Genomic DNA, 26,325 nt, shown 5'->3' on the forward strand with positions numbered 1-26,325 from the left:
GATTGAGTTTCTGGAGCATCACATTTGTGGGGTCAATTAAACGCTCAAAATGGCCAGAAAAAGAGAACTTTCATCTGAAACTCGACAGTCTATTCTTGTTCTTAGAAATGAAGGGTACCGGTATTCCACAAAATTGTTTGCGTGACTCCAAACTTTTGAACGGTAGTGTATATATATATATATATATGTATATAAATAAAATAAATACTTGACTTTTAGTGAATTCTAGCTATATATACAGTATATATATATATTTATTTCATTACATATATATATATATATATATATATATATATATGTATATATATATATATATATATATATATATATGGTGAAATTATTTTTTCCAATAATTTTGTAACTTGCAAGCGCACTTCTTCTTCTTACTCGTCGTCGCCATGTCTCTTCTTCGTTCTTCTGCTTCGTCTCTGTTATGTTTTTGGACATTACTACTTGCCGTAGTTTTGAAGCAATGCATGGTGGGAATCCGGATGTTGTGTGTCAGTGTATTAACGTGCCGGCTGGAATAAACACACGCTGAGAAATAGCTCCGTGCCTGCCTACTTTATGGGTTGTAGATAAACCTATGGATAACGGCAGAAATTCGGGAGAATGGTTGCCCCGGGAGATTTTCGGGAGGGGCACTGAAATTCGGGAGTCTCCCGGGAAAATCGGGAGGGTTGGCAAGTATGCTGATAGTATATATTTGTACATGAAATTGATTAACGTGGACCCCGACTTAAACAAGTTGAAAAACGTATTCGGGTGTTACCATTTAGTGGTCAATTGTACGGAATATGTACTGTACTGTGCAATCTACTAATAAAAGTTTCAATCAATCAATCCAAAAAAAAAAAATCGGCCAGCGGTGCACGTCGTGTACTCCTTTTCAGCCGTTCTACTTTTTTAATCCAGCAGATGGCGTCAACGCAGCTATTGAGTGTGCCTCACACTCACCGAGGGGTCATTTGCCAGTCGCTTGTACCAACACTAGGCATGACGGAGAAGGTTTGCAATCGCTCGGTCCTGAGGGCCGCAGAGGTTGTTGCTGTGTGTGTGTGCGGAGTTCCGAGGCGCAACGTTTGCATATCCAAACACCGGCGTGAGGCAGTGTTAGCTGCAATTAATCATAAAAGCTCCCATGCAACATTTAACTGCACACAAACAATGTAATTAAGTCGGACTAAACACCCGACCCACTTGTTTACCTGTTTCCCATCTGTGGAAAAACTGCCTTTATTCCCCCTAATTGGAAATACTTGCTACCTTCAGTGAGCGCAGCCCGAAACAATGCCGCCCGCTAGACGCGTTTAGGGCCCAATTAGCCACGCCAGCAAGTTAGCGAAGGCGAAAGTGGGTCAGGTTGCGAATAGTTGGCATGAGCCGGAATGAGAGGAAGAAGGCAGAGGGGAAATAGAAGGCAGGTCGGGTACGATGATGGGGTCAGAGGGTTCGGTCTGTGCTCGCCATGAATGGGCTCATCTTGGAGTTCCAGGCGGCGTGGAACAGAGGGAAGGGGATATCACGGAGGGGCCGTGGACACCGGGACAAAAGCTTGTTGTCATGACGGGAAGCCATGCAGTGATTAAGACTGTTCTAGTTGAGCAGCCAAGTATTGAGAAGACTGCGGGAAACCCACTCGGTGGTGCAATAACTCGCATCATGACCTGAAAGTTAATGAGTGCTTAGTATAATGTACTTCCTCATGTGCCGCCACCTCGCTGCCGGCTTGTGAGTCGTTCAAGCATGACTAAACGTCAAATTTCAAAATAAGAGTTATATAGGTGCACGCAATTTTTTTTCCCAGGTTGTATATCATTTAGGGGTGTGGGAAAAAATTGATTCGAATTCGAATCGCGATTCTCACGTTGTGCGATTCAGAATCGATTCTCATTTTTAAAAAATCGATTTTTTATTTTTTTTATATTAATTTTTATTTTTATTTTATTTTTTTAATTAACCAATTCAACTAAACAAAACACAGCAATACCATAACAATGCAATCCAATTCCAAAACCAAACCCGACCCAGCAACACTCAGAACTGCAATAAACAGAGCAATTAAGAGGAGACACAAACACACGACACAGAACAAACCAAAAGTAGTGAAACAAAAATTAATATTATCAACAACAGTATCAATATTAGTAACAATTTCAACATAGCAGTGATTAAAAATCCCTCATTGACATTATCATTAGACATTTATTAAAAAAAAAAAAAGAACAATAGTGTCACAGTGGCTTACACTTGCATCGCATCTCATAAGCTTGACAACACACTGTGTCCAAGATAAAATAAGTCATATTTTTGGTTCATTTAATAGTTAAAACAAATTTACATTATTGCGATCAGTTGATAAAACATTGTCCTTTACAATTATAAAAGCTTTTTACAAAAATCTACTACTCTGCTTGCATGGCAGCAGACTGGGGTAGATCCTGCTGAAATCCTATGTATTGAATGAATAGACAATCCTTTTGAATCGGGAAAAAAAATCGTTTTTGAATCGAGAATCGTGTTGAATTGAAAAAAAAAATCGATTTTGAATCGAATCGTGACCCCAAAAATCGATATTGAATCGAATCGTGGGACACCCAAAAATTCACAGCCCTAATATCATTACTTGTAATTCTTTTGAATAACTGATATTGGAATTATTTTTTTTACTTCCACAGAGTATAGGGTTGTACGGTATACTGGTATTAGTATAGTACTGCGATACTAATGAATCATATTCGGTACTATACCGCCTCTGAAAAGTACCGGCCCCACACGCCCCCGCACCCCACGTCATGTCCCTGCTGGTTTACGAGCAGAGGAGCATGTTTGGCAGCGCACAATCACGGAGTACTTACAAGCAGACACGGTGTGTAAACAGAAAAAGTAGAACGGACGCATTTTGGCTTAAAAACTAAAGATAAAATTGAAGCTATAACACTGAAACGCTCTCAGGAAGAGGTGCTTTAAGACATGAACTAGCTAGCGGCTAAAGTCCATCCGCCGTCTGCAGTGTTTTAGCTACTTCTAAATCACTAATCCTCGCCTCCATGGCAACAAATAAAGTAAGTTTCTTACAAGTATCATCCCTGCAGGACGAGGAATAGCTAAACATGTTTCACTACACACCGTAGCTCAATGGCGTCACAATGTAAACAAATGCCATTGGTGGATCTACACCTGAAATCCACTGTAATTATACCAAGTACAAGAGTCGATACTAATATGATAACTTCGATTTTTTTTACATCCCAAAATCTTCTTTCGTTTTTCAAAAATGTATATTGTGTTTATAAACTCCGGAAATATATCCCTGGACACATGAGGACTTTGAATATGATCAATGTGTGATCCTGTAACGACTTGGTATCGGATTGATACCTAAACTTGTGGTATCATCCAAAACTAATGTAAAGTATCCAAACAACAGAAAAATAAGTGATTATTACATTTTAACAGAAGTGTAGATAGAACATGTTAAAAGAGAAAGTAAGCAGATATTAACAGTAAATGAACAAGTAGATTAATAATTAATTTTCTTCCACTTGTCCTTATTCGTTTTGACAAAATAATAGAATGGAAAATGACACAATATGTTACTGCATATGTCAGCAGACTAAATTAGGAGCCTTTGTTTGCTTACTTAATACTAAAAGACAAGTTGTCTTGTATGTTCACTATTTTATTTAAGGACAAATTTGCAATAAGAAACATATGTTTAATGTACCATAAGATTTTTTGTTAAAATAAGGCCGATAATGCAATTTTTTATGGTATCCTTTATTTAGAAAAGTCTCGAAAAGTACCGAAAAGTATCGAAATAGATTTTGGTACCGGTACCAAAATATTGGTATCGGGACAACACTAATAGAGGGATTTAGATACTTTCACATTCAAACCGATACCAATTCTTGGTAGTTTTGTGTGTGTTCATGTGTTAATAAATGTTAATTGTTTGTTAATAACATTTATTTTTAAATTTAACATTTAACAATGAGCTGACGATATCTGTGCAGTCCAGTTTTTATATCTTGTTTTCCTACACATCCGAGTCTCATTTGCAAGTATTATTATAGTAGTATCATTATTATAGTACATAGTAACACTTTGCATGCGGTTGCAAATCCAAGACGTTAGATGGCTGTAGTGTATAGACTAAGATGTGTTGCCATAATCAGGAAGTTGTCTTTGCCATTAAGTTGAATGCGCCATAGTAGCCTTACAAAGTGTTTGTACTGTAAGTATTGCACTTTTTTTTTTTATATTCTAATGTGCATCTTAGTTGTAGTTTTAATTACCAAATTTGTAGATGTTGAAAACATCATGTAACATCGTTAATGTCAATCAGTAGCATGTATACAAGCTGGCATTGAGCTAGCACATTTTACAATATGGAGCCTTCCATTACATTCAAGCATTTTCTATCAGGCATACTTGCTTTGTCGGAATGGAAAATGGTAACATTACCTACAGCAGGCCTAGTCAACTGGCGGCCAACGGGCCACATTATAATGTAATCGAATAGCTTTGGCCGAGAGGCAGTCCGGCTGCGTAAGTGATTGTTTCCCCAAGTTGAATGCACCAGTCTAGCCTTTTGTTGAGCCCAACAAAGTGTTTGTACTGTAACTATTGCACTTTTATTATTCTAACGTGCATCTTAGTCGTAGTTTTAATTACCAAATTTGTAGATGTTGAAATTGTCATGTAACATTGTTAGCATCGAGCTAGCACATTTTACAATATGTAGCCTTCCAATTCCAATCTGTTTTGAAATCTTTTCTTTCTAAAACATTTCTTTTGCAAATATGCACGCACAACAGATCGCCAGTCGTTTTATTTGGGCCGAACGACAAGTTTTACAAAGTTTAACTTCAAATTAGGACAAATATCGACATTAATTTGTTAAATCTGCTTGTTTAAACCACTGTTTATGCTAGCCGTTGGTGCCGCTCTTATATTTTTTCAAAGAAATTTGGAGCCAACTGCAAACTTTAGTGTGCTGAGCAAATAAACCAAATATCTGGCATTGAGATTTCCTTTTGAAGAAAAGGTTTTTATGGAGCCCTTCGTCAATGTTGGTTCGATTGGCAATTTACCATATTTTCTGGACTATAATCCTTTATTTTTCTCAATTATTTTTCGCCTCATGTAAGGAATAAGTTTGGTTGAGCTTACCCACCTCGAAGCAACTTTATTTGGTACATGGTGTAATGATAAGTGTGACCAGTAGATGGCAGTCAAACATAAGAGATAAGTGTAGGCTGCACCATTTGATGTGCTTCAACATAGTATTATTATGGTGTGTGTATAAGGTAAGAAAATATTATCTGGCGTTTTGTTTCGCGATATTATGCAAAGGCAACTTTTCTTACTTTCTGGTACCTGCTGATCTGTATTTGGGATCTGCATAAGTCCTGAAAAATTGCGCGCGACCGCCTTTGTAGTACGTGCCGACACCGTATTTATTGATTGATTGATTGATTGATTGAGACTTTTATTAGTAGATTGCACAGTACAGTACATATTCCGTACAATTGACCACTAAATGGTAACACCCGAATAAGTTTAGTGCGCCCTATGGCCCGGAAAATACGGTAATTAAAATCAGTGTTTGGACTGACAATCGTCTGGAAGGAGAAATACGTCCGTAAAATAAGGGAAGGAAAGAATTCTGCACTCCTAAAATCAACAAAGTATGGTTACAAGACGACCCTATCGGGTATCGCCATGGGTCAGAAGACACAAATAAACTTCTCACTGGTACCCGAACTGGTCTTCTCTTGGAAGCATGTTGGAAGCATTACAAACTTAACCGCCTAATTACAGCACTCATTACAAATTAAAACAAAGAGCTGAAAACGAGCAGGGGGGATGCCGGCGGCTTCAGCACTTCCTGTCTCACCCTCTCATCGGGTCCCAGGGTCAGTCCAGTGGGCCTCCTCTCTCACGGCCCCTTCCGATAACATCAAGACATTAAGGGGAAACGACCGAAGCGGACTCAAAGCGCCTTCCTGTGAACTCCTGTCACAGTTGTTGGGTGTCTCCTTATGCTAAAACCATGTCATTTCATCTAAGTGTCAACATGTGCACGCATCTGAAGGCCAGTAGTCTTGTGTAGGGCAACTTCAAACGGTTTATGCACTACCCGTAGCGAGGTTTAGGGGCCAGAACTAGGACACGTCTTGGAACTGTTTTTTTTTACAAGAAGTAAATGCATTAGCGTTAGCATCGGCATGACAGTGTTTAGACATCACAAACAGCCGGGCTGTTCTCATGGTTGTGTTGGCCACGAGACGTTTGGCTAAAGCATTTCAGTCAGTTAGTGACAACTAGGGCTGATATTGACTAAGTATTTTCATAGTCCAATCTCATTTGTTAGATTTGACCCCTAGTCGACCATCGGTTAAATAGAAGGTGTTTTTTTGCAAGCGAAATAAACAAGACTGTAATATGTAGTGTATATTTGTAATATGCTGACTAGAGATGTCCGACAATGGCTTTTTTGCCGATATCCGATATTCCGATATTGTCCAACTCTTAATTACCGGTTCCGATATCAACCGATACTGATATATACAGTCGTGGAATTAACACATTATTATGCCTAATTTTGTTGTGATGCCCCGCTGGATGCATGAAACAATGTAACAAGGTTTTCCAAAATAAATCAACTCAAGTTTTGGGAAAAAAATGCCAACATGGCACTGCCATATTTATTATTGAAGTCACAAAGTGCATTTTTTTTTTTTTAACATGCCTCAAAACAGCAGCTTGGAATTTGGGACATGCTCTCCCTGAGAGAGCATGAGGAGGTTGAGGGGAGGGGGGGATTGGGGCGTGGGCGGGGTATATTGTAGTGTCCCGGAAGAGTTAGTGCTGCAAGGGGTTCTGGGTATTTGTTCTGTTGTGTTTATGTTGTGTTACGGTGCGGATGTTCTGCCGAAATGTGTTTGTCATTCTTGTTTGGTGTGGGTTCACAGTGTGGCGCATATTTGTAACAGTGTTAAAGTTGTTTATACGGTCACCCTCAGTGTGACCTGTATGGCTGTTGACCAAGTATGCGATGTGATTGGGCCGGCACGCAAGTTTATTGCCGCTCTATACTTCTCCCCACGTCCGTGTACCACTCCGTACAGCGGCGTTTTAAAAAGTCATAAATTGTACTTTTTGAAACCGATACCGCATTTATTTATCGGCAGTCCGATATTATCGGACATCTCTAATACTGACTGGTCACTAGGTGTCAGTAACGTCACGTCGGTGTAGATCTAAAAGGTACCGTGTTTTCCGGACCATAGGGCGCACCGGATTATAAGGCGCACTGCCGATGAATGGTCTATTTTTGATCTTTTTTCATATATAAGGCGCACCGGATTATAGGGTGCTTTAAAGGAGTCATATTATTATTATTATTTTCTAAACTGTCAGTTATGGCTGCCATCAGAGGGCCGCTTGTAACATTGAATAATGTATGAATATGCCTCTGGATTTCATTATTAATTATATAAATTGTTTTTATGTAGACTGTAAAAACTTTACATACATTTACAAAATTTTGCTGTAAAATATATATTGGTTTTTTTGGTTGTTTTTTTTTTACAACATTTTACGGTAAATGGAAAAACAGTACCACTGTTTTTTGGGGGGTTTTTAGGGAAAAAAGCTGGCAGCTTAGTGGCCAGAATTTGTGTGTTAAATTTACATCGGGTTTTACAACATTATATTGTTAATGGAAAAACAGTACAAGTTCTTTTTTTTATTCTGACAATTTAGCTGCCAGTTTTTCTACCGTAAAAACAAATGTACCCTTTTTCCAGTCACAGTAATACACCGTTAAAAACAACAACCGTAGATTTTACAGTCAAAAACTGGCAGCTCAGTCAACAGAATTTTAACGCAAAAAAACAGTAGTCGTTTTTTCAATTTATAGTAATATGCTGTAAAGAACAACGTAAAATGTATTGTCCTTTGTATTATTTTGATGGCTAGTTTGCTGTAAAGTTAAGTATTTTTATTCAGACAAAAACATGGTTGGAAAGTATGATACCATATTGTAATATTTGTTGCAATACTGGATACTATTAAAGTTTAAATGGTATGCAATTTCAAGCAGTACATATATTTTTTCTGTCAAAAAAAAAAAATCAATTACATTTAGTGAGAAAATATTAAGTACTTTATTGACACATATCATTTCCAGGTGGTGGGCCAGATAAAATTATGTCACGGGCCAGATCTGGCCCCCGGGCCTTGAGTTTGACACATGTGCTCTACATAAACAATATGATTTGCCTGAGTGGCTGCACAGGACAGATTAAAAAAAAATCTAAAATTTTTTAAAAATTACAAAAAAATTACAAATTAAAAACATAAATATATATATATATATATATAAAACACCAATTATTTTGTAATTTTTTTGAATCGATTAAAAATTGTTATTAATAAGAATCGGGATTCACTCAAAAATCTATTTCTTTTGACACCGTTAACTCTTTCTGCAACTTTTAATGACGAGTAAACACAGATGCTATTGTACATATATATATAGCACATGAAAAACAAGTAGTTTACACTAACGCAAGGTTACCATATGTAAACACCCAACAATACATCTCATAGGACTGATTTAGTGCGATAAAAACTAATAAGAAGAGCTAATAACAAATATTTTCGAAGCTTATATTATTGTTTACATTCAGAGCAGCTATTTTTGAAGCCAACTGGTTGGAAATCTGACCTCGAGGGGCGTTCCGACGGGGAACTTGGAAAATGTGGACATCCCAGTGCAAATGGAACGCATCATTAGATCAGACGATGTCGTTGTGAGTTTGTGAAGCCCTTTGAGACACTTGGGATTGAGGGCTATATAAATACATTTTACCAAAATATTACTCAACTCTAAAGGCCTTAGTGGCCACATGCGTGGACAGCAGCTTTTAGCTCTTATTTCAAAAATTGTGTACACTACTGAATTGGGGTCTTATGTCGAGATATGGACACTTATACTGCTATCTGGTGGTGTCACAAGAGTATAACATACAATGAAACATGGAAAAAAAAGTGTAAAAATAAAAATTTGCATGTCACTACACATGAAGTACACGTTTGTGTACTCATGGACTAAGTACATTATATCAAAAAATGATTTTTAGTTTTTATTCTAATTAGAGTCCAATGAGCCCAAATAGCAAAGAGAAATAAAAAAAGCATGTACACTACCGTTCAAAAGTTTGGGGTCACATTGAAATGTCCTTATTTTTGAAGGAAAAGCACTGTACTTTTCAATGAAGATAACTTTAAACTAGTCTTAACTTTAAAGAAATACACTCTATACATTGCTAATGTGGTAAATGACTATTCTAGCTGCAAATGTCTGCTTTTTGGTGCAATATCTACATAGGTGTATAGAGGCCCATTTCCAGCAACTATCACTCCAGTGTTCTAATGGTACAATGTGTTTGCTCATTGGCTCAGAAGGCTAATTGATGATTAGAAAACCCTTGTGCAATCATGTTCACACATCTGAAAACAGTTTAGCTCGTCACAGAAGCTACAAAACTGACCTTCCTTTGAGCAGATTGAGTTTCTGGAGCATCACATTTGTGGGGTCAATTAAACGCTCAAAATGGCCAGAATAAGAGAACTTTCATCTGAAACTCGACAGTCTATTCTTGTTCTTAGAAATGAAGGCTATTCCACAAAATTGTTTGGGTGACCCCAAACTTTTGAACGGTAGTGTAAACAAATAGCTTGGGCCTTAAGAGGTTTTAAGGAAGACATGATGAATGCAGTCGATCCATCCTAACAACAACCCCGCTGTACACGGGCGGGAACTTGGCAGGTACTTCGTTCACCTCCCTCCATCCATCGTCCTCTGCAGTGGACATTTGTGTTTTGCATAACAGGGCTATTTGTCCCTGAAATGCGTAACACTGACAAAAAGACCCGAAGCAAACGTACACTGCAGAGGAGGCTGGTTCTCAGGGGGTTACAGAATGTATGAACTTTTGTTATGTCTACAAAGGCTTTACTTTTTTTTTCTTCTTTGACACAGAAAAATCCTGCTGAATCGGCACAATAGAGCTATTACTTATCTCCTTGTGTGCTTTCACAGAGTGATACAAATTCCCACTACATGATAATTATGCGTGACAACGTCTGGTGTGAAGTTTAATTAAACAATTAAAAGCGAGTCTCTGGTGCCAAACTTCACAACTCCCTGTCCCAATTTTGCGTTTTTTACCTTTCACACAGGCAGCGTCACGCCTATGTTGCAGCTCTGGTAATACCAAAGCGGCCTGGACCTTTTGTAGGACTGAATCCCGTACTTTTCGGGCACCGACCGAATCCTGCCAGTCCTACCGGGCACCGATTAATGTACAATCCAACCGTGCAATGTTCGGGTACAAGGTTTGCGCGTGACTTAACGCCCTATTGCACTTCAGCACTTGGCGATCACTCCAGCAGCACTGAGAGCGGACTCGGCCGAACTACCCCGAGATATTTAGTATGACAGTTATACTGTCATAGTGAGTAAAAAAAACAAACTTGTGTCTTTGCAAACCTTACAAAAAATTGTATTTCCAGTAAAACTCACAAAGATACATTTCTCCAGGCATTATTAGCCATTTTGCATGTGTAGTTTAGGAGTTATGTTTAAATAACTGTCATATTGAGCGTGACAGTACACTGTCATAGTGAGTAAAACCTATTTTTTGTATTTGCGAACCTTACAAAAATAACTGATTCTAGTAAAACTCACATATATTCAATATTACAGGCATTTTTAGACATTTTGCATGTTTGGTTTAGGAGTTATGTTGGAATACATTTTTCTTGCTTTTTTCCGCATTATCTCAGGATTCTGAGAACATTACAGTCATATTGAGTAAAAAACTACTTTTTTGTGTTTGCAAGCCTTAAAAAAAGCATATGTTTCGAGTAAAACTCACAAGGATGCATTATTTCCGGCAATGTTGCAATTTTCAATGCCAACATAGAAATTGATTTAGAAAAAAACATTTGCTCCGACGTAAATCAAGTAAGGCTCCACTTTTCCAAAAGATGCGCTAGCTTGATGCGACTATACACCGGCTTTACTACTGACATGCTACCGATGAGCATTAGCGATTTTACATGGCGAACACCTCCACATTTCTGAATGAAAACCACAATTAATATGACTGTTACAATCAAAAACACCTGATGCGTAATAAGTACACGTCGGGGTCACCGACATCGAGCTGTTCCCGCTGTAACTGTCAAGAGTGGAAAAGTAAAGGATCAATGCACTTTGTATATTGATAAAGCGGGAGTCGAACGTGAAGTGCATCAATTCTTCACATTTTGACAGTTACAGCAGGAACAGCTCAACGTTGATGACCCCGACGTGATCTCCACATTCCTGACATCATTAACACTCATTAACAACAGAAGACTATATTTATCAAAGAATAAACTATATACCGTATTTTTCGGACTATAAGGCGCACTTAAAATCCTTTAATTTTCTCAAAACTCGACAGTGCGCCTTATAACCCGTTGCGCCTAATGTACAGAATAATTCCGGTTGTGCTTACCGACCTAGAATCTATTTTATTTGGTACATGGTGTAATAACCAGTAGATGGCAGTCACACATAAGAAATATGAGCAGACTGCAATATGATGGCAATATGACCCAAGTAAACAACACCAACATTTTATAAAATATAAAATATAGAACATTACACGCGGCGCTCAAAAATCTATCAAAATGTTTTAGTACCACTTTGGTAAGCTATGAAGCCGCACCGCTTGATGTGCTTCAACATACGAGTATTGTTATGGTGTGTGTATAAGGAAAGATATATTATCTGGCGTTTTGTTTCGCAATATTATGCAAAAGCAACTTTTCTTACCTTCTGGTACCTGCTGATCTGTATTTGGGATCTGCATAAATCCATCTTGTTATGGGACATTCATCCTCCGCTGTTGCCATTTCTAATAAAAAGTAGTGTAAAGTTCTTACTTATATCTGTCAGTAAACTCGCCATGAAAGCGCTAAAACATACCGGTGTAGTGAGTTTACATTATTCACCCAAGAAACTTTAGTTATTAGAGTTGTTCCGGTCGGACGGTTTTTCACGGGACACATGTTGTTTCCGGATGAGGAGATGCTGCTCCGTTATTGATTGGAGTAAAGTCTGAATGATAGTAAAACAGTTAGCTCCATCTTTTATTCTTCAACTTTCTCAGTCTTTTTTGCCACTTGTGCCAGCTTTTTGTGAAACATGTTGCAGGCATCAAATTCCAAATGAGCTAATATTTGCAAAGGATAACGGGGTTTACCAGTGTGAACGTGAGGTGTCTTGTCTTTGCAGTCTGTTCGGTTGAATGTGGGTTGAAGGGGATTTGCGGATCATTGTGTTCTCTTTTTGTTTGCCATTTGCACAGCGTGACGACTTCACTGCTTTTGGGTTTTGTACTTTAAGAATAATTCGGGGCACATGAGAAAGCGGAAATCTCTCCTTGCAAAGTGTATTTAACAACACTGCAGCACCACAACCCATGTTGTTATTTAAAAAATGGATATACGAGAAAACTGCTAATCCTGATTGGTGTTGTTTACTTGAGTCATATTGCAGTCTACACATATCTCTTATGTGTGACTGCCATCATATTGCAGTCTGCTCGTATCTCTTGTGTGACTGCCATCATATTGCAGTCTGCACGTATCTCTTATGTGCGACTGCCATCATATTGCAGTCTACACGTATCTCTTATGTGCGACTGCCATCATATTGCAGTCTGCACGTATCTCTTATGTGCGACTGCCATCATATTGCAGTCTACACGTATCTCTTATGTGTGACTGCCATCATATTGCAGTCTGCACGTATCTCTTATGTGCGACTGCCATCATATTGCAGTCTACACGTATCTCTTATGTGCGACTGCCATCACATTGCAGTCTACACGTATCTCTTATGCGCGACTGCCATCATATTGCAGTCTACACGTATCTCTTATGTGTGACTGCCATCATATTGCAGTCTACACGTATCTCTTATGTGTGACTGCCATCATATTGCAGTCTACACGTATCTCTTATGTGTGACTGCCATCATATTGCAGTCTACACGTATCTCTTATGTGTGACTGCCATCATATTGCAGTCTGCACGTATCTCTTATGTGTGACTGCCATCATATTGCAGTCTGCACGTATCTCTTATGTGCGACTGCCATCATATTGCAGTCTACACGTATCTTTTATGTGTGACTGCCATCATATTGCAGTCTACACGTGTCTCTTATGTGTGACTGCCATCATATTGCAGTCTACACAGATCTCTTATGTGTGACTGCCATCATATTGCAGTCTGCACGTATCTCTTATGTGCGACTGCCATCATATTGCAGTCTACACGTATCTCTTATGTGCGACTGTAATCACATTGCAGTCTACACGTATCTCTTATGTGTGACTGCCATCATATTGCAGTCTACACGTGTCTCTTATGTGTGACTGCCATCATATTGCAGTCTACACGTATCTCTTATGTGCGACTGTAATCACATTGCAGTCTCCACGTATCTCTTATGTGCGACTGCCATCACATTGCAGTCTACACGTATCTCTTATGTGTGACTGCCATCATATTGCAGTCTACACGTGTCTCTTATGTGTGACTGCCATCATATTGCAGTCTACACGTATCTCTTATGTGCGACTGTAATCACATTGCAGTCTCCACGTATCTCTTATGTGCGACTGCCATCATATTGCAGTCTCCACGTATCTCTTATGTGCGACTGTCATCATATTGCAGTCTACACGTATCTCTTATGTGCGACTGCCATCATATTGCAGTCTACACGTGTCTCTTATGTGTGACTGCCATCATATTGCAGTCTACACGTATCTCTTATGTGTGACTGCCATCATATTGCAGTCTATACATATCTCTTATGTGTGGTCAGCCCTTTGAGACACTTGTGATTTAGGGCTATATAAATAAGCATTGATTGATTGATTGATTGATCTTTTGACACTTCTTCCACTCCCGTCCTTGCACGCTACACCGCTACAACAAAGATGACGGGGAGAAGACGCTGTCGAAGGTGAGCCACGTAAATAAGACCGCCCACAAAACGGTGTATCCGGAAGTAAGGGGCTTGAAGATGATCTGTAAAACATAATCCATGCAACATTTTTACCAAAGAACCACCATTACACGTTATGTAGACCAGTGTTTTTCAACCACTGTGCCGCGGCACACTGGTGTGCCGTGAGATACAGTCTGGTGTGCCGTGGGAGATTATGTAATTTCCCCTAATTGGGTTAAAAATATTTTTTGCAAACCAGTAATTATAATCCGCATATAATTTGCCACTGTTGAGTGTCGGTGCTGTAAGCATGTAATACTCTTCCATACCAGTAGGTGGCAGCAGGTAGCTAATTGCTTTGTAGATGTCGGTAACACGGTTTGTCGCGATCACAATATGCAGACGACAGCGGGAGGCTGAAACTGAAGTGGCTGCAAAGTAAACAAAAACAGAATGCTGGACGACAGCAAAGACTTACAGCGTGTGGAAGCAGTAGACGGCGTCCACAAAGTACATCCGTGCATGACATGACAATCAACGCCGAAATAGGAGCGCAAGACAAGAACTAAAACACTACACACGGGAAAACAGCAAAAAACTCAAAAATAAATCACGGCGTGCTGTGACAGGTGGTGACAGTACACCTACTTTAAAACGAGCTATAGTGATGCATGGGTGGTTATGGTTTGAATGTATATCCATTACTTGCGAGAACGACTTTTTACTGTCGATATCGGCTGCTGAGTTGCATTTTTTTAATGTTTTCTGCTAGTGGTGTGCCTTGGGATTTTTTCAATGAAAAAAATGTGCCTTGGCTCAAACAAGGTTGAAAAACACTGATGTAGACCACAAGGAAGTGTTTCAATTTAGAAAAATAAAATAAAAATATGACTCCTTTGATGCGCCCTACAATCCATATATATGAAAAAATATCAAAAATAGACCATTCATCAGCAGTGCGCCTTATAATCCGGTGCGCCCTATGGTCCTGAAAAAAAACGATACTATGGTGGGGAGATTTTGAACAATTGGAAGCATAGAGTTGTCCAAAATATGCTGATAGGATTAAAACTCAGTCATCAATCCCCAACAACTGATCAAATAATCCAACTTGAAAACCCAAAGTCAACCCAAACAAAAGCTGTGAGCCTGCAGGTGTTTGCTTACTCGTCATCATGTCAGATACTGACAGCCCCCGCTGACCCCCCTTTCCCTGCTCGGTAATTGTGCCCCAAAAAGTGAGAGGGACAGGCGGCCTTTGTGTGAAGACGGAGGGGGAAAAAAAACCCAAAAAACTTTGAAGAGTTTCTCCACATGAATAAACTCAAACAGTGACGTTACAGCCCATCATTAATTTTTTTTTTTTCCTTCTGCAAAGGGAAGTAAAGCCTGACAAATTAAAGCACATGCATGCACAAATGCACGTTAAATGTGTGCACCTATGCAAACACAACACAGGCTCGGTCACTTTGTGTTCATGCAGGAGAGGAGGAGGAGGAGATCCAGGTCACTTTCACTTGTTTTCTATTCCGGTGTCAGATACGAGCCGCAGGTGTGAAACCCTGACCAGCAGATGTAAACATGGAGCATATCAACAGTGGCATCAGGATTCCTACACAGCGCTGCAAACATTCAACAAACCAGTAAAACTGACTCGACCTGCTGCCAACGGACAAAACATCTGTCTCCCTAACTTCCATCAAAAAAATTAAAACAAATAAAAAACAAAAAAACTTACTTTTTTGTGCAAGTGGAGAAACCTCATGAGTGCAGCAAAGATGTCCGAGGAGAGCAGGGAGAGGATGGGCAGCGGAATACCAAAGCATGACCAGACATCCTCAGGCTTTGAGAGGAGTGGTGTGCAGTGGTGAGGAGGAGGGGTTTGGCAGCGAGTCAAAGGGGCGGTGGGGGTGGGATGGAGGGGGGAATTTGTGCAACCGGTTACTCTCATACCGCTGCCAATCAAGCATGGTTGCCTTAAGAGAGCAGCATTTTTTATTTTTTTCTTAGCTTTTTCTTCTTCTTATTATTATTATCTTATTATTATTATATTATATTATTATATATTTATATATATATATATATATATATATATATATATATATATATATATATATATATATATATATATATATATATATTATATATATATATATATATTTATATATATTATTATATTATATTATTACTTATTATTATATCTTATTATCTTATATTATTATTATCTTATTATTATTATTATTATTATTCTTAGCTTTTTCTTATTATCTTTTTCTTATTTGGTTGTGGGATGTTATTTTAGTCTTTATTCATGATGGGTGAATGAGAGCATGGCCCACTCGCTACCTGCATTGACACTGTACTGATTGGGAATGCCGGAAAAATGTACCGTATTTTCCTGGACCATAGGGCGCACCGGATTATAAGGTGCACTACCAATGATCGGGTCTATTCAGGTCTTTTTTCATATAAGGGCGCACCGGATTATAAGGCGCATTACAAGTGTCATATTGTGATTTTTTTCTAAATGTAAAACACTTCCTTGTGGTCTACATAACATGTAATGGTGGTTCTTTGGTCAAAATGTTGCATAGATGATGTTTTACAGATCATCTTCAAGCCGCTTTCTGACAGTCGTTTCCGGATGCGCCGTTTTGTGGGCGGTCTTATTTATGTGGCTCACCTTTGACAGCGTCTTCTCCCCGTCATCTTTGTTGTAGCGGTGTAGCGTGCAAGGACGGGAGTGGAAGAAGTGTCAAAAGATGGAGCTAACTGTTTTAATGACGTTCAGACTTTACTTAAAGGCCTACTGAAATGAAATTTGTTTATTTAAACGGGGATAGCAGATCCATTCTATGTGTCATACTTGATCATTTTGCGATATTGCCATATTTTTGCTGAAAGGATTTAGTAGAGAACATCGACGATAAAGTTCGCAACTTTTGGTCGCTGATAAAAAAAGCCTTGCCTGTACCGGAAGTAGCGTGACGTCACAGGCTAAAGGGCTCCTCACATTTCCCCATTGTTTACACCAGCAGCAAGAGCGATTCGGACCGAGAAAGCAACGATTACCCCATTAATTTGAGCCAGGATGAAAGATTCGTGGATGAGGAAAGTGAGAGTGAAGGATTAGAGTGCAGTGCAGGACGTATCTTTTTTCGCTCTGACCGTAACTTAGGTACAAGCTGGCTCATTGGATTCCACACTTTCTCCTTTTTCTATTGTGGATCACGGATTTGTATTTTAAACCACCTCGGATACTATATCCTCTTGAAAATGAGAGTCGAGAACGCGAAATGGACATTCACAGTGACTTTTATCTCCACGACAATACATTGGTGAAGCACTTTAGCTACGGAGCTAACGTGATAGCATTGTGCTTAAATGCAGATAGAAACAAAAGAAATAAACCCCTGACTGGAAGGATGGACAGAAAATCAACAATACTATTAAACCATGGACATGTAAATACACGGTTAATGCTTTCCAGCTTGGCGAAGCTTAACAATGCTGTTGCTAACAACGCCATTGAAGCTAACTTAGCAACAGGACCTCACAGAGCTATGATAAAAACATTAGCGCTCCACCTACGCCAGCCAGCCCTCATCTGCTCATCAACACCCGTGCTCACCTGCGTTCCAGCGATCGACGGAAGGACGAAGGACTTCACCCGATCATCCATGCAGTCGGCGGCTAGCGTTGGATAGCGCGTCTGCTATCCAAGTCAAAGTCCTCCTGGTTGTGTTGCTGCAGCCAGCCGCTAATTCACAGATCCCACCTACAGCTTTCTTCCTTGCAGTCTTCATTGTTCATTAAACAAATTGCAAAAGATTCACCAACACAGATGTCCAGAATACTGTGGAATTTTGAGATGAAAACAGAGCTTTTTTGTATTGGATTCAATGGTGTCCGAATACTTCCGTTTAACTACTGACGTCACGCGCATACGTCATCATACTTAGACGTTTTCAACCGGAAGTTTAGCGGGAAATTTAAAATTGCACTTTATAAGTTAACCCGGCCGTATTGGCATGTGTTGCAATGTTAAGATTTCATCATTGATATATAAACTATCAGACTGCGTGGTCGGTAGTAGTGGGTTTCAGTAGGCCTTTAAATTCACAACGGAGCAGCATCTCTTAATCCTTGGCTCACTAGTGCAACAACAACGTCGGAAATGTGTTCCGTGAAAAAACGTCCAACCGGAACTCTCTAATAATTAAAGTCCCCGCTATGCACATCTGTGTATATGAAGGGCAGCCCTGGGTGGTGGCTGAACAATTTGACATAAAAACAAATATCAAGCAGCATCTTTGGGTGCATTTTTGCGTCCATTTCACATCTACAAAAACACACCGACTTTTCCCGGAAAGTGAAAAAGAAAAGCCCCACAGCTATTCCACTTTAAACCTATAAAACTGTTGGTCTACGTCTCACACAAACACACACTATCTTTAACTTTCACGGCCCTCCAGTCCCAAGCACCGTGTGTCTAACACAGGATAATGAGTTTAGACTGTTAACACTAACAGAGTCTATATCAAGCCTTGCCCTACTGAGTGGGGACACAAGTTATTTAAACAGTGGTCCAAGTAAATATACTGCAAACCAACTCGCTGGGCATGCAGCAGCAAACTCGTAAGTATATATATATATATATATATATATATATATATATATATATATATATATATATATATATATATATATATATATATATATATATATATATATATATATATATATATATATATATATATATATATATATATATATATATATATATACATATATATACTGTACATACACACATACTGGATATATATATATATATATATATATATATATATATATATATATATATATATATATATATATATATATATATATATATATATATATATATATATATATATATATATATATATATATATATACATATATATACATATATATATATATATATACATATAAACATATATATATATATATATATATATATATATATATATATATATATATATATATATATATATATATATATATATATATATATATATATATATATATATATATATATATATATATACTAGGGTTGCAACAACTAATCGATTAAATCGATTAAAATCGATTATTAAAATCGTTGCAGATTAATTTAGTAATTGATTCGTTGGATCTATGCTATGCGCAGAGTTTTTTTAATTTTTTTTTATTTAAAATTTATTTTTTTTATTTTTATTTTTTTATTTTTTTTAAATAAACCTTTATTTATAAACTGCAACATTTACAAACAGCTGAGAAACAATAATCAAAATAAGTTTGGTGCCAGTACGCTGTTTTTTTCCCCAATAAAATACTGGATAGGATAGAAATGTAGTTTGTCTCTTTTATCCGAGTATTAATCGAAGTAATAATCGACAGATTAATCGATTATCAAATTAATCGTTAGTTGCAGCCCTAATACATACATATATATGTATATATATATATATATATATATATATATATATATATATATATATATATATATATATATATATATACATATATATATATACATATATACACATATATCGCATATATATATATATATATATATATATATATATATATATATATATATATATATATATATATATATATATATATATATATATATATATATATATATATATATATATATATATATATATATATATATATATATATGTATATATATATATATATATGTATATATATATATAGCATATGTGTATACAGTATATGTATTCGATTTGATTCAAACCATTCGATTTGATTCGATTCTTGGGGTAACGATTCGATTCGGAATCAATTCTTGATTCAAAAACAATACTTTTTGAATAACATTGGGTGCCAGTTCTATGATGAACTACATCCCTCCATAAAATAGATAACAGCTCTGGTAAATGTATATACAACTTCAAAGAAAACTTGTTTTGTTTAAGAAAATTATACCCAAACATTTAATAAAGTCAATTACAACAAGAGAGCACTTTTCTTTTCTAAATCTGTACAATCAACAATATTATTTGCCTGAGTGGCTGTACAGGATAGATTTAAAACAAATAAATATAACTTACCAACATTTTGATAGATTTTTGAGCGCCGTGTGTAATGTTCTGTATTTTCAATGGAACATATAAAATGTTGGTGTTGTTTACTTGACTTATATTGCCATCATATTGCAGTCTACATGTATCTCTTATGTTGGACTGCCATTTACTGGTCACACTTGTCATTACACCATGTACCAAATAAAATTGCTTCGAGGTCGGTAAGCAAAACCAGAATGATTCCGTCCGTACATTAGGCGCACCGGGTTATAAGGCGCACTGTCGGGTTTTGAGGGAAAAAAAAATAATTTAAGTACGCCTTATAGTGCGGAAAATACGGTATATGATTATTTAACTTCAAATTATGGCCACTTTATGTTGAATTTTTTGATACTTTTATCAACATTTTAAAAAAAAAATCATTAATAACGGGGATTTATCTACTTAAATGAACCCCATATCTAAAAAGCCAAGGTGGTTTGACCAAATCCATGCGATAATGAGTTTCTTAGTGCAAGTAAACATATCGAGTGTGTGTGTATGGCGTAGTGACGTTGGGTTTAGAATTCGGTGTTATACCCACGCACCCACACATTATGGATTTGAGACAAAAGGGCGGTGTTGGTAGAAATGCGGCTTGCTTCTTTACATGTAAGAACGTCGTCAAGAAGCACTAATTGTCAGAATAATTGTATCGAAGTTATCACAAAACTTTGTGTTTCCATGAGTTCCCGGCGAGAGGACAAAAGCTGTCTTTGATCCTACCAAGCAAAAGGCTTGTAAAACTCCACTGTGTACAATGGGAGGAGGCAGGAGGGGTTCGGTTTTTCTGATCTTTTGTGATCCACAGGAAGATCTTGTCTTGACCCGAGGGCGACGGCTGTTTACGACCCCTTCTCCCTTAGAAACAGCTGTTGCCATGTAATCAGGGAAAGTCCAAATAAAAGAGGAGGCGTATATGTCTCTTGTCAGAGTGTGGCGGAAGACTGTACAAAGAGTACAGCCCAGACGTTTCTCCTCATTGAGCTAAATTGAATCCTGTCTCTGTTTAATTCCTTGCTTCTTGCCTGTTTAATAGATGTCATCGGGGTTTGAACCTGACACTAATGCACCAAATAATAATATAAATTCATTTAATAAAGTCAAATACAGATAAGGCAACAAGAGAAGTATCGCACACTTATTTTTTGTAAAGTAAATTTGTACAGCCGATATGGGCATCTACATCAACAATATGATTTGGCTGAGAAGCTGGACAGGACAAAAAAAAAAAAAAAAGCACTAATGCATACCTTTGTTCAGCTGCGAGTTGGCTTTGGTCTTGTCACTAAAGGCCTGGCTGCGTCTGTTGCCGGCGCCGGCCACCGGGCCTCTTGGAGCGATGTCCCCGCCTGCAGTGGACACCCTCGTTGTGGGGCCGGGGAGCCTGACAGGGGCCGCAAGAGTGCAGGAAGAAGCATATAGGAGAAATTAATTACCAGGGGGGAAAAAAAACCTGCAATTTGTGTAGAATTGTGGCGTTGCGAAAACATGACAGAAGTCGCAGCTATGTTTTGCAATACTTGCCACATTCTTTCTAATAATATGAATAATAAAAATAATAATAACAATAGGAGTTGCATCATGTGACACTTCTTTGTGGCACATGTCTGTTTTCCTGCATCCGTTGACAATGTATGAAAAAAAGCATTAAGCACAGTGGGCAAGGTTGTATTTTTGCCTCATTCTTGTGAGAATCCTGCGTGTGACTGAAGTATTAAGAAGTGCGCTGCAAAAACTGAAATCTAAGTCGGATTAAATATCTCAAATAAGGGTGATATTTGCTTATTTTCTGTTTGATAAGATAATTCTTCTCACTAAGCAGATTTGATGTTAGAGTGTTTTACTTGTTTTAAGGGTTTTGGTCCTAAATGATCTCAGTAAGATATTACAGCTTGTTGCTGAGATTTGATGACCTATATTGAGTAAAACATGCTTGAAACTAGAATATCAACTGATGCAAAGCTGTGTCATCAACACTCACAAGTATAAAACTACTTTTTTAAAGTAATAATTTCTTACTTCATGCATGAAAAAAAAAATCATGATGCCGAGCGCATATCATTATGTCAAGATAATGGCACTAGCATTTATTTAATTTAAGAATATTTTTCAACATATTGAGCAAAAGGTCTCTTTTTTTCTACCAAGAAAAGTGCACTTGTTATTAGTGAGGATATACTTATTTTAAGGTATTTTTGGGTTCATTGAGGTTAGTTAATTTTACTTGTTTTGGAAAGTCTTGACAAGCCGAATTTTCTTGTTCTATTGGCAGATAATTTTGCTTAGTTCAAATAAAATACCCCTAATTTTTTTTGTTTTTTTTTTGTTTTTGAACACTGACTTTTTGCAGTGTGGGACTAGCTGCAGTGTGCTCAAACAACCACCAGGCAACGTCTGTGAGCAGATAATACCGTATCATCTCCTTCTCTTTCGAATGTATCAGGTCCGATCAGGTCGGTAAGGTGTCGATTTTCAGATCGATTCTTATTTGTAACGATTCTTTATCGATTAAAACAAATTAAAATTCAATTTTTTTTTTATCTGTCCTGTCCAGCCACTCAGGCAAATCGTATTGTTGATGTAGATGTACAGTTCAGGCCAAAGGTTTGGACACACCTTCTCCTCATTCAATGCGTTTTCCTTATTTTCATGACTATTTACATTGTAGATTGTCACTGAAGGCATCAAAACTATGAATGAACACATGTGGAGTTATGTACTTAACAAAAAAAAGGTGAAATAACTGAAAACATGTTTATATTCTAGTTTCTTCAAAATAGCCACCCTTTGCAGTTTGCTCTGATTAATGCTTTGCACACTCTTGGCATTCTCTGGATGAGCTTCAAGAGGTAGTCACCTGAAAGGGTTTTCACTTCACAAGTGTCATAGTTTTGATGCCTTCAGTGACAATCTACAATGTAAATAGTCATGAAAATAAAGAAAACACATTGGAACGAGAAGGTGTGTCCAAACTTTTGGCCTGTACTGTAGTTTGCAAAGAGTTGAAAACATTATTAATTCAGGTTGTTTCTTCACTTGGTCTCTATAGTACTTCATTAATATTTATGTTACCGAGCTCATAGTCTAAGCACCTGCTTCTTCCTGACAAATAAGAATAAACAAGAGGCTGAATATCGATCTATTTCTCTTCCACACATTTATATCCAAAGGTGTCTCTCGGTTTTGAGCCCACAGGAATTTTAATGAAATGCTAATTCACCGCCGGCATCGTTATCATTCTCCGAATGCCAGGCGGATGCTGATAAGCATTTTAAGAATTTGAATAAAACTCTCATTTCCGGATAAAAAAGATCCTGCCTGCCTGCAAGGTTTATCTAGGGATGTGCCGATCCATCAGTATCGGCCGATTTTAGTAAAAAAAGCATGTGATCGCCATTGCCATAAATGCCTAATAATATCCAATCAGGCTGACACAATCTATATTTAGTCTCCCGGCTGACAAGTGGCTAGCAGCTAATTATGTGTCTCCATACAAAGTGTGGCGCCAATACCCTAAGCCAGGAACAGGTTTTATCCAGCCCGCGGGATGAGTTTGCTAAGTATAAAAATGAGCCAGAATATTTGAATGAAATAAACTGCTGTTCTGAATGTGTCCACTAGATGTCGCAATAGCAATTCTTTGTATTTTTGTAGATGAAGCTACATATGTAAAAAAAAAATAACCCACATGATGTTAGTGCACCAGTCGAGAAAAATGATTTAACTACGTAAATAACATACTGTAATTTGATTTTGATCTTGATAGATTGAAAATGAACAGCAATGAGTTGACTGATGAACATTATCACATCATTTATTCAGAAAGTATAAATAACGACAAATAAAGATAGAATACTATTAACCGCAACATGTAAGTGTAAAAAAAACCAACAACAACATTAATATTTGTACAATTTCAGAATGTGCTTGTTCTATTTTTAAACAAAAATAACGATCTACAGTTGTCTTTATTTTTAAGTTATCGTGCCGTGATTTTACCAGTCCAGCCCACTTGGGAGTAGATTTTTCTCCATGTGGCCCCCGATATAAATTGAGTTTGACACCCCTGCCCTTAGCTAATAATAATCACCTCCACTATGGCAAAAAAATATACATTTATTAGTATCTAAAGCAGGGGTCACCAACGCGGTGCCCGCGGGCATCAGGTAGCCCGTAAGGACCAGATGAGTAGCCCGCTGGCCTGTTCTAAAAATAGCTCAAATAGCAGCACTTACCAGTGAGCTGCCTCTATTTTTTAAATTGTATTTATTTACTAGCAAGCTGGTCTCGCTTTGCCCGACATTTTTAATTCAAAGAGGGACAAAACTCAAATAGAATTTGAAAATCCAAGAAAATATTTTAAAGACTTGGTCTTCACTTGTTTAAATAAATTCATAATTTTTTTTACTTTGCTTCCTATAACTTTCAGAAAGACAATTTTAGAGAAAAAATACAACCTTAAAAATGATTTTAGGATTTTTAAACACATATACCTTTTTACCTTTTAAATTCCTTCCTCTTCTTTCCTGAATATTTAAATCAATGTTCAAGTAAATTTATTGTTTTTATTGTAAAGAATAATCAATACATTTTTATTTAATTCTTCATTTTAGCTTCTGTTTTTTCGAAGAAGAATATTTGTGAAATATTTCTTCAAACTTATTATGATTAAAATTCAAAAAAAATATTCAGGCAAATCTAGAAAATCTGTAGAATCAAATTTAAATCTTATTTCAAAGCCTTTTGAATTTCTTTTAAAATTTTTGTTCTGGAAAATCTAGAAGAAATAATGATTTGTCTTTGTTAGAAATATAGCTTGGTCCAATTTGTTATATATTCTAACAAAGTGTGGATTGGATTTAAACATGTCATCAAAATCCTAAAATTAATCTTAATCAGGAAAAATTAGTAATGACGTTCCATAAATTATTTTTTTAATTTTTTCAAAAATATTCGAATTAGCTTGTTTTCTCTCCTTTTTTTCGGTTGAATTTTGAATTTTAAAGAGTCGAAATTGAAGATAAACTATGTTTCAAAATTTAATTGTCATTTTTTTTTCGTGTTTTCTCCTCTTTTAAACCATTCAATTAAGTGTAAATATCATTAATTATTAATAATAACATAGAGTTAAAGGTAAATTGAGCAAATTGGCTGTTTCTGGCAATTTATTTAAGTGTGTATCAAACTGGTAGCCCTTCACATTAATCAGTACCCAAGAAGTAGCTCTTGGTTTCAAAAAGGTTGGTGACCCCTGATCTAAAGTATCATTAACAAGTATTATTATCACTGGAGGATGATTTTATTTGCTAAGCTATACAAGCTACTATTAGCTAAGCTAACTGCTAAGCTCCTGCTGCTTTAAATGAGTGATTCTAAAGTCAAAATATTGCTACTTTAGTTATTTGACATACTGTGTATCATTAACAGGAACACAGTGTAAAAAAAACCTAAACTTGTCAGTGTTGGATGCTTTTGTTAAGTGTTATTTACATTATTTTCACGTTAAAATGTAACTGAATTGTGAATTAGTTTTAATGCTGAAGGTAGTTCTTAAACATACATTCATTTTAATGCTTTTAATATTTTACTCAGTTCCTTTTTTAAGGTTTAAAACAGCCTTTTTGTGTACTTTGTATGATTTTGTTGTGTTATATGAGCGTGACTATATTGTTATTCATGCCACTACCTCAATATTTCAGAGTTTGAAACACATCAATAAACAACCCTGTCTTTTATTATTTATGCTATGAGACATGTTATTATTTGAAATACACAACTTTTTACATTTGAGCAGACACATTAGTAATATCAGCCTAAATTTGACTCGGTATTGAAAATCAGCGGTATCGCACATCACTATTTTATCAACACAAGAAATAGATGCGTTGTTAATACATGTGATTGGTATCGGTATTGATATCGGCCGAGCTCACTCGTGGATGATCGGTAGCATGAGACTCTAATCGGAACATCCCTCGCTTTATCATTAAATCTGTTATGAATGGCCTAAACAATTTTCCAGAAAAAACTAACTCAAAACATAACAACAAAACAAATATGCTGCCGTTGCATTTGAGCACACAAACAATGAAAATATGCCACAAATGAAGACAACGG

At 37.0% G+C, this 26,325-nt stretch overlaps 1 protein-coding gene across 1 annotated transcript in view; it reads right to left on the reverse strand.

Annotated features, from left to right (window-relative positions):
• The window catches only part of nav2a (neuron navigator 2a), a 262,461-nt gene that overhangs the window by 116,976 nt on the left and 119,160 nt on the right, over positions 1–26,325 (reverse strand). The window contains exon 6 of the mRNA XM_062033389.1: positions 21,459–21,592. Coding sequence (XP_061889373.1) covers positions 21,459–21,592 — 134 coding nt within the window. The remainder of the gene's footprint in view (positions 1–21,458; positions 21,593–26,325) is intronic.

Source organism: Entelurus aequoreus, linkage group LG02 (genome assembly GCF_033978785.1).
Source record: "Entelurus aequoreus isolate RoL-2023_Sb linkage group LG02, RoL_Eaeq_v1.1, whole genome shotgun sequence".
NCBI classification, from domain to species: domain Eukaryota; kingdom Metazoa; phylum Chordata; class Actinopteri; order Syngnathiformes; family Syngnathidae; genus Entelurus; species Entelurus aequoreus.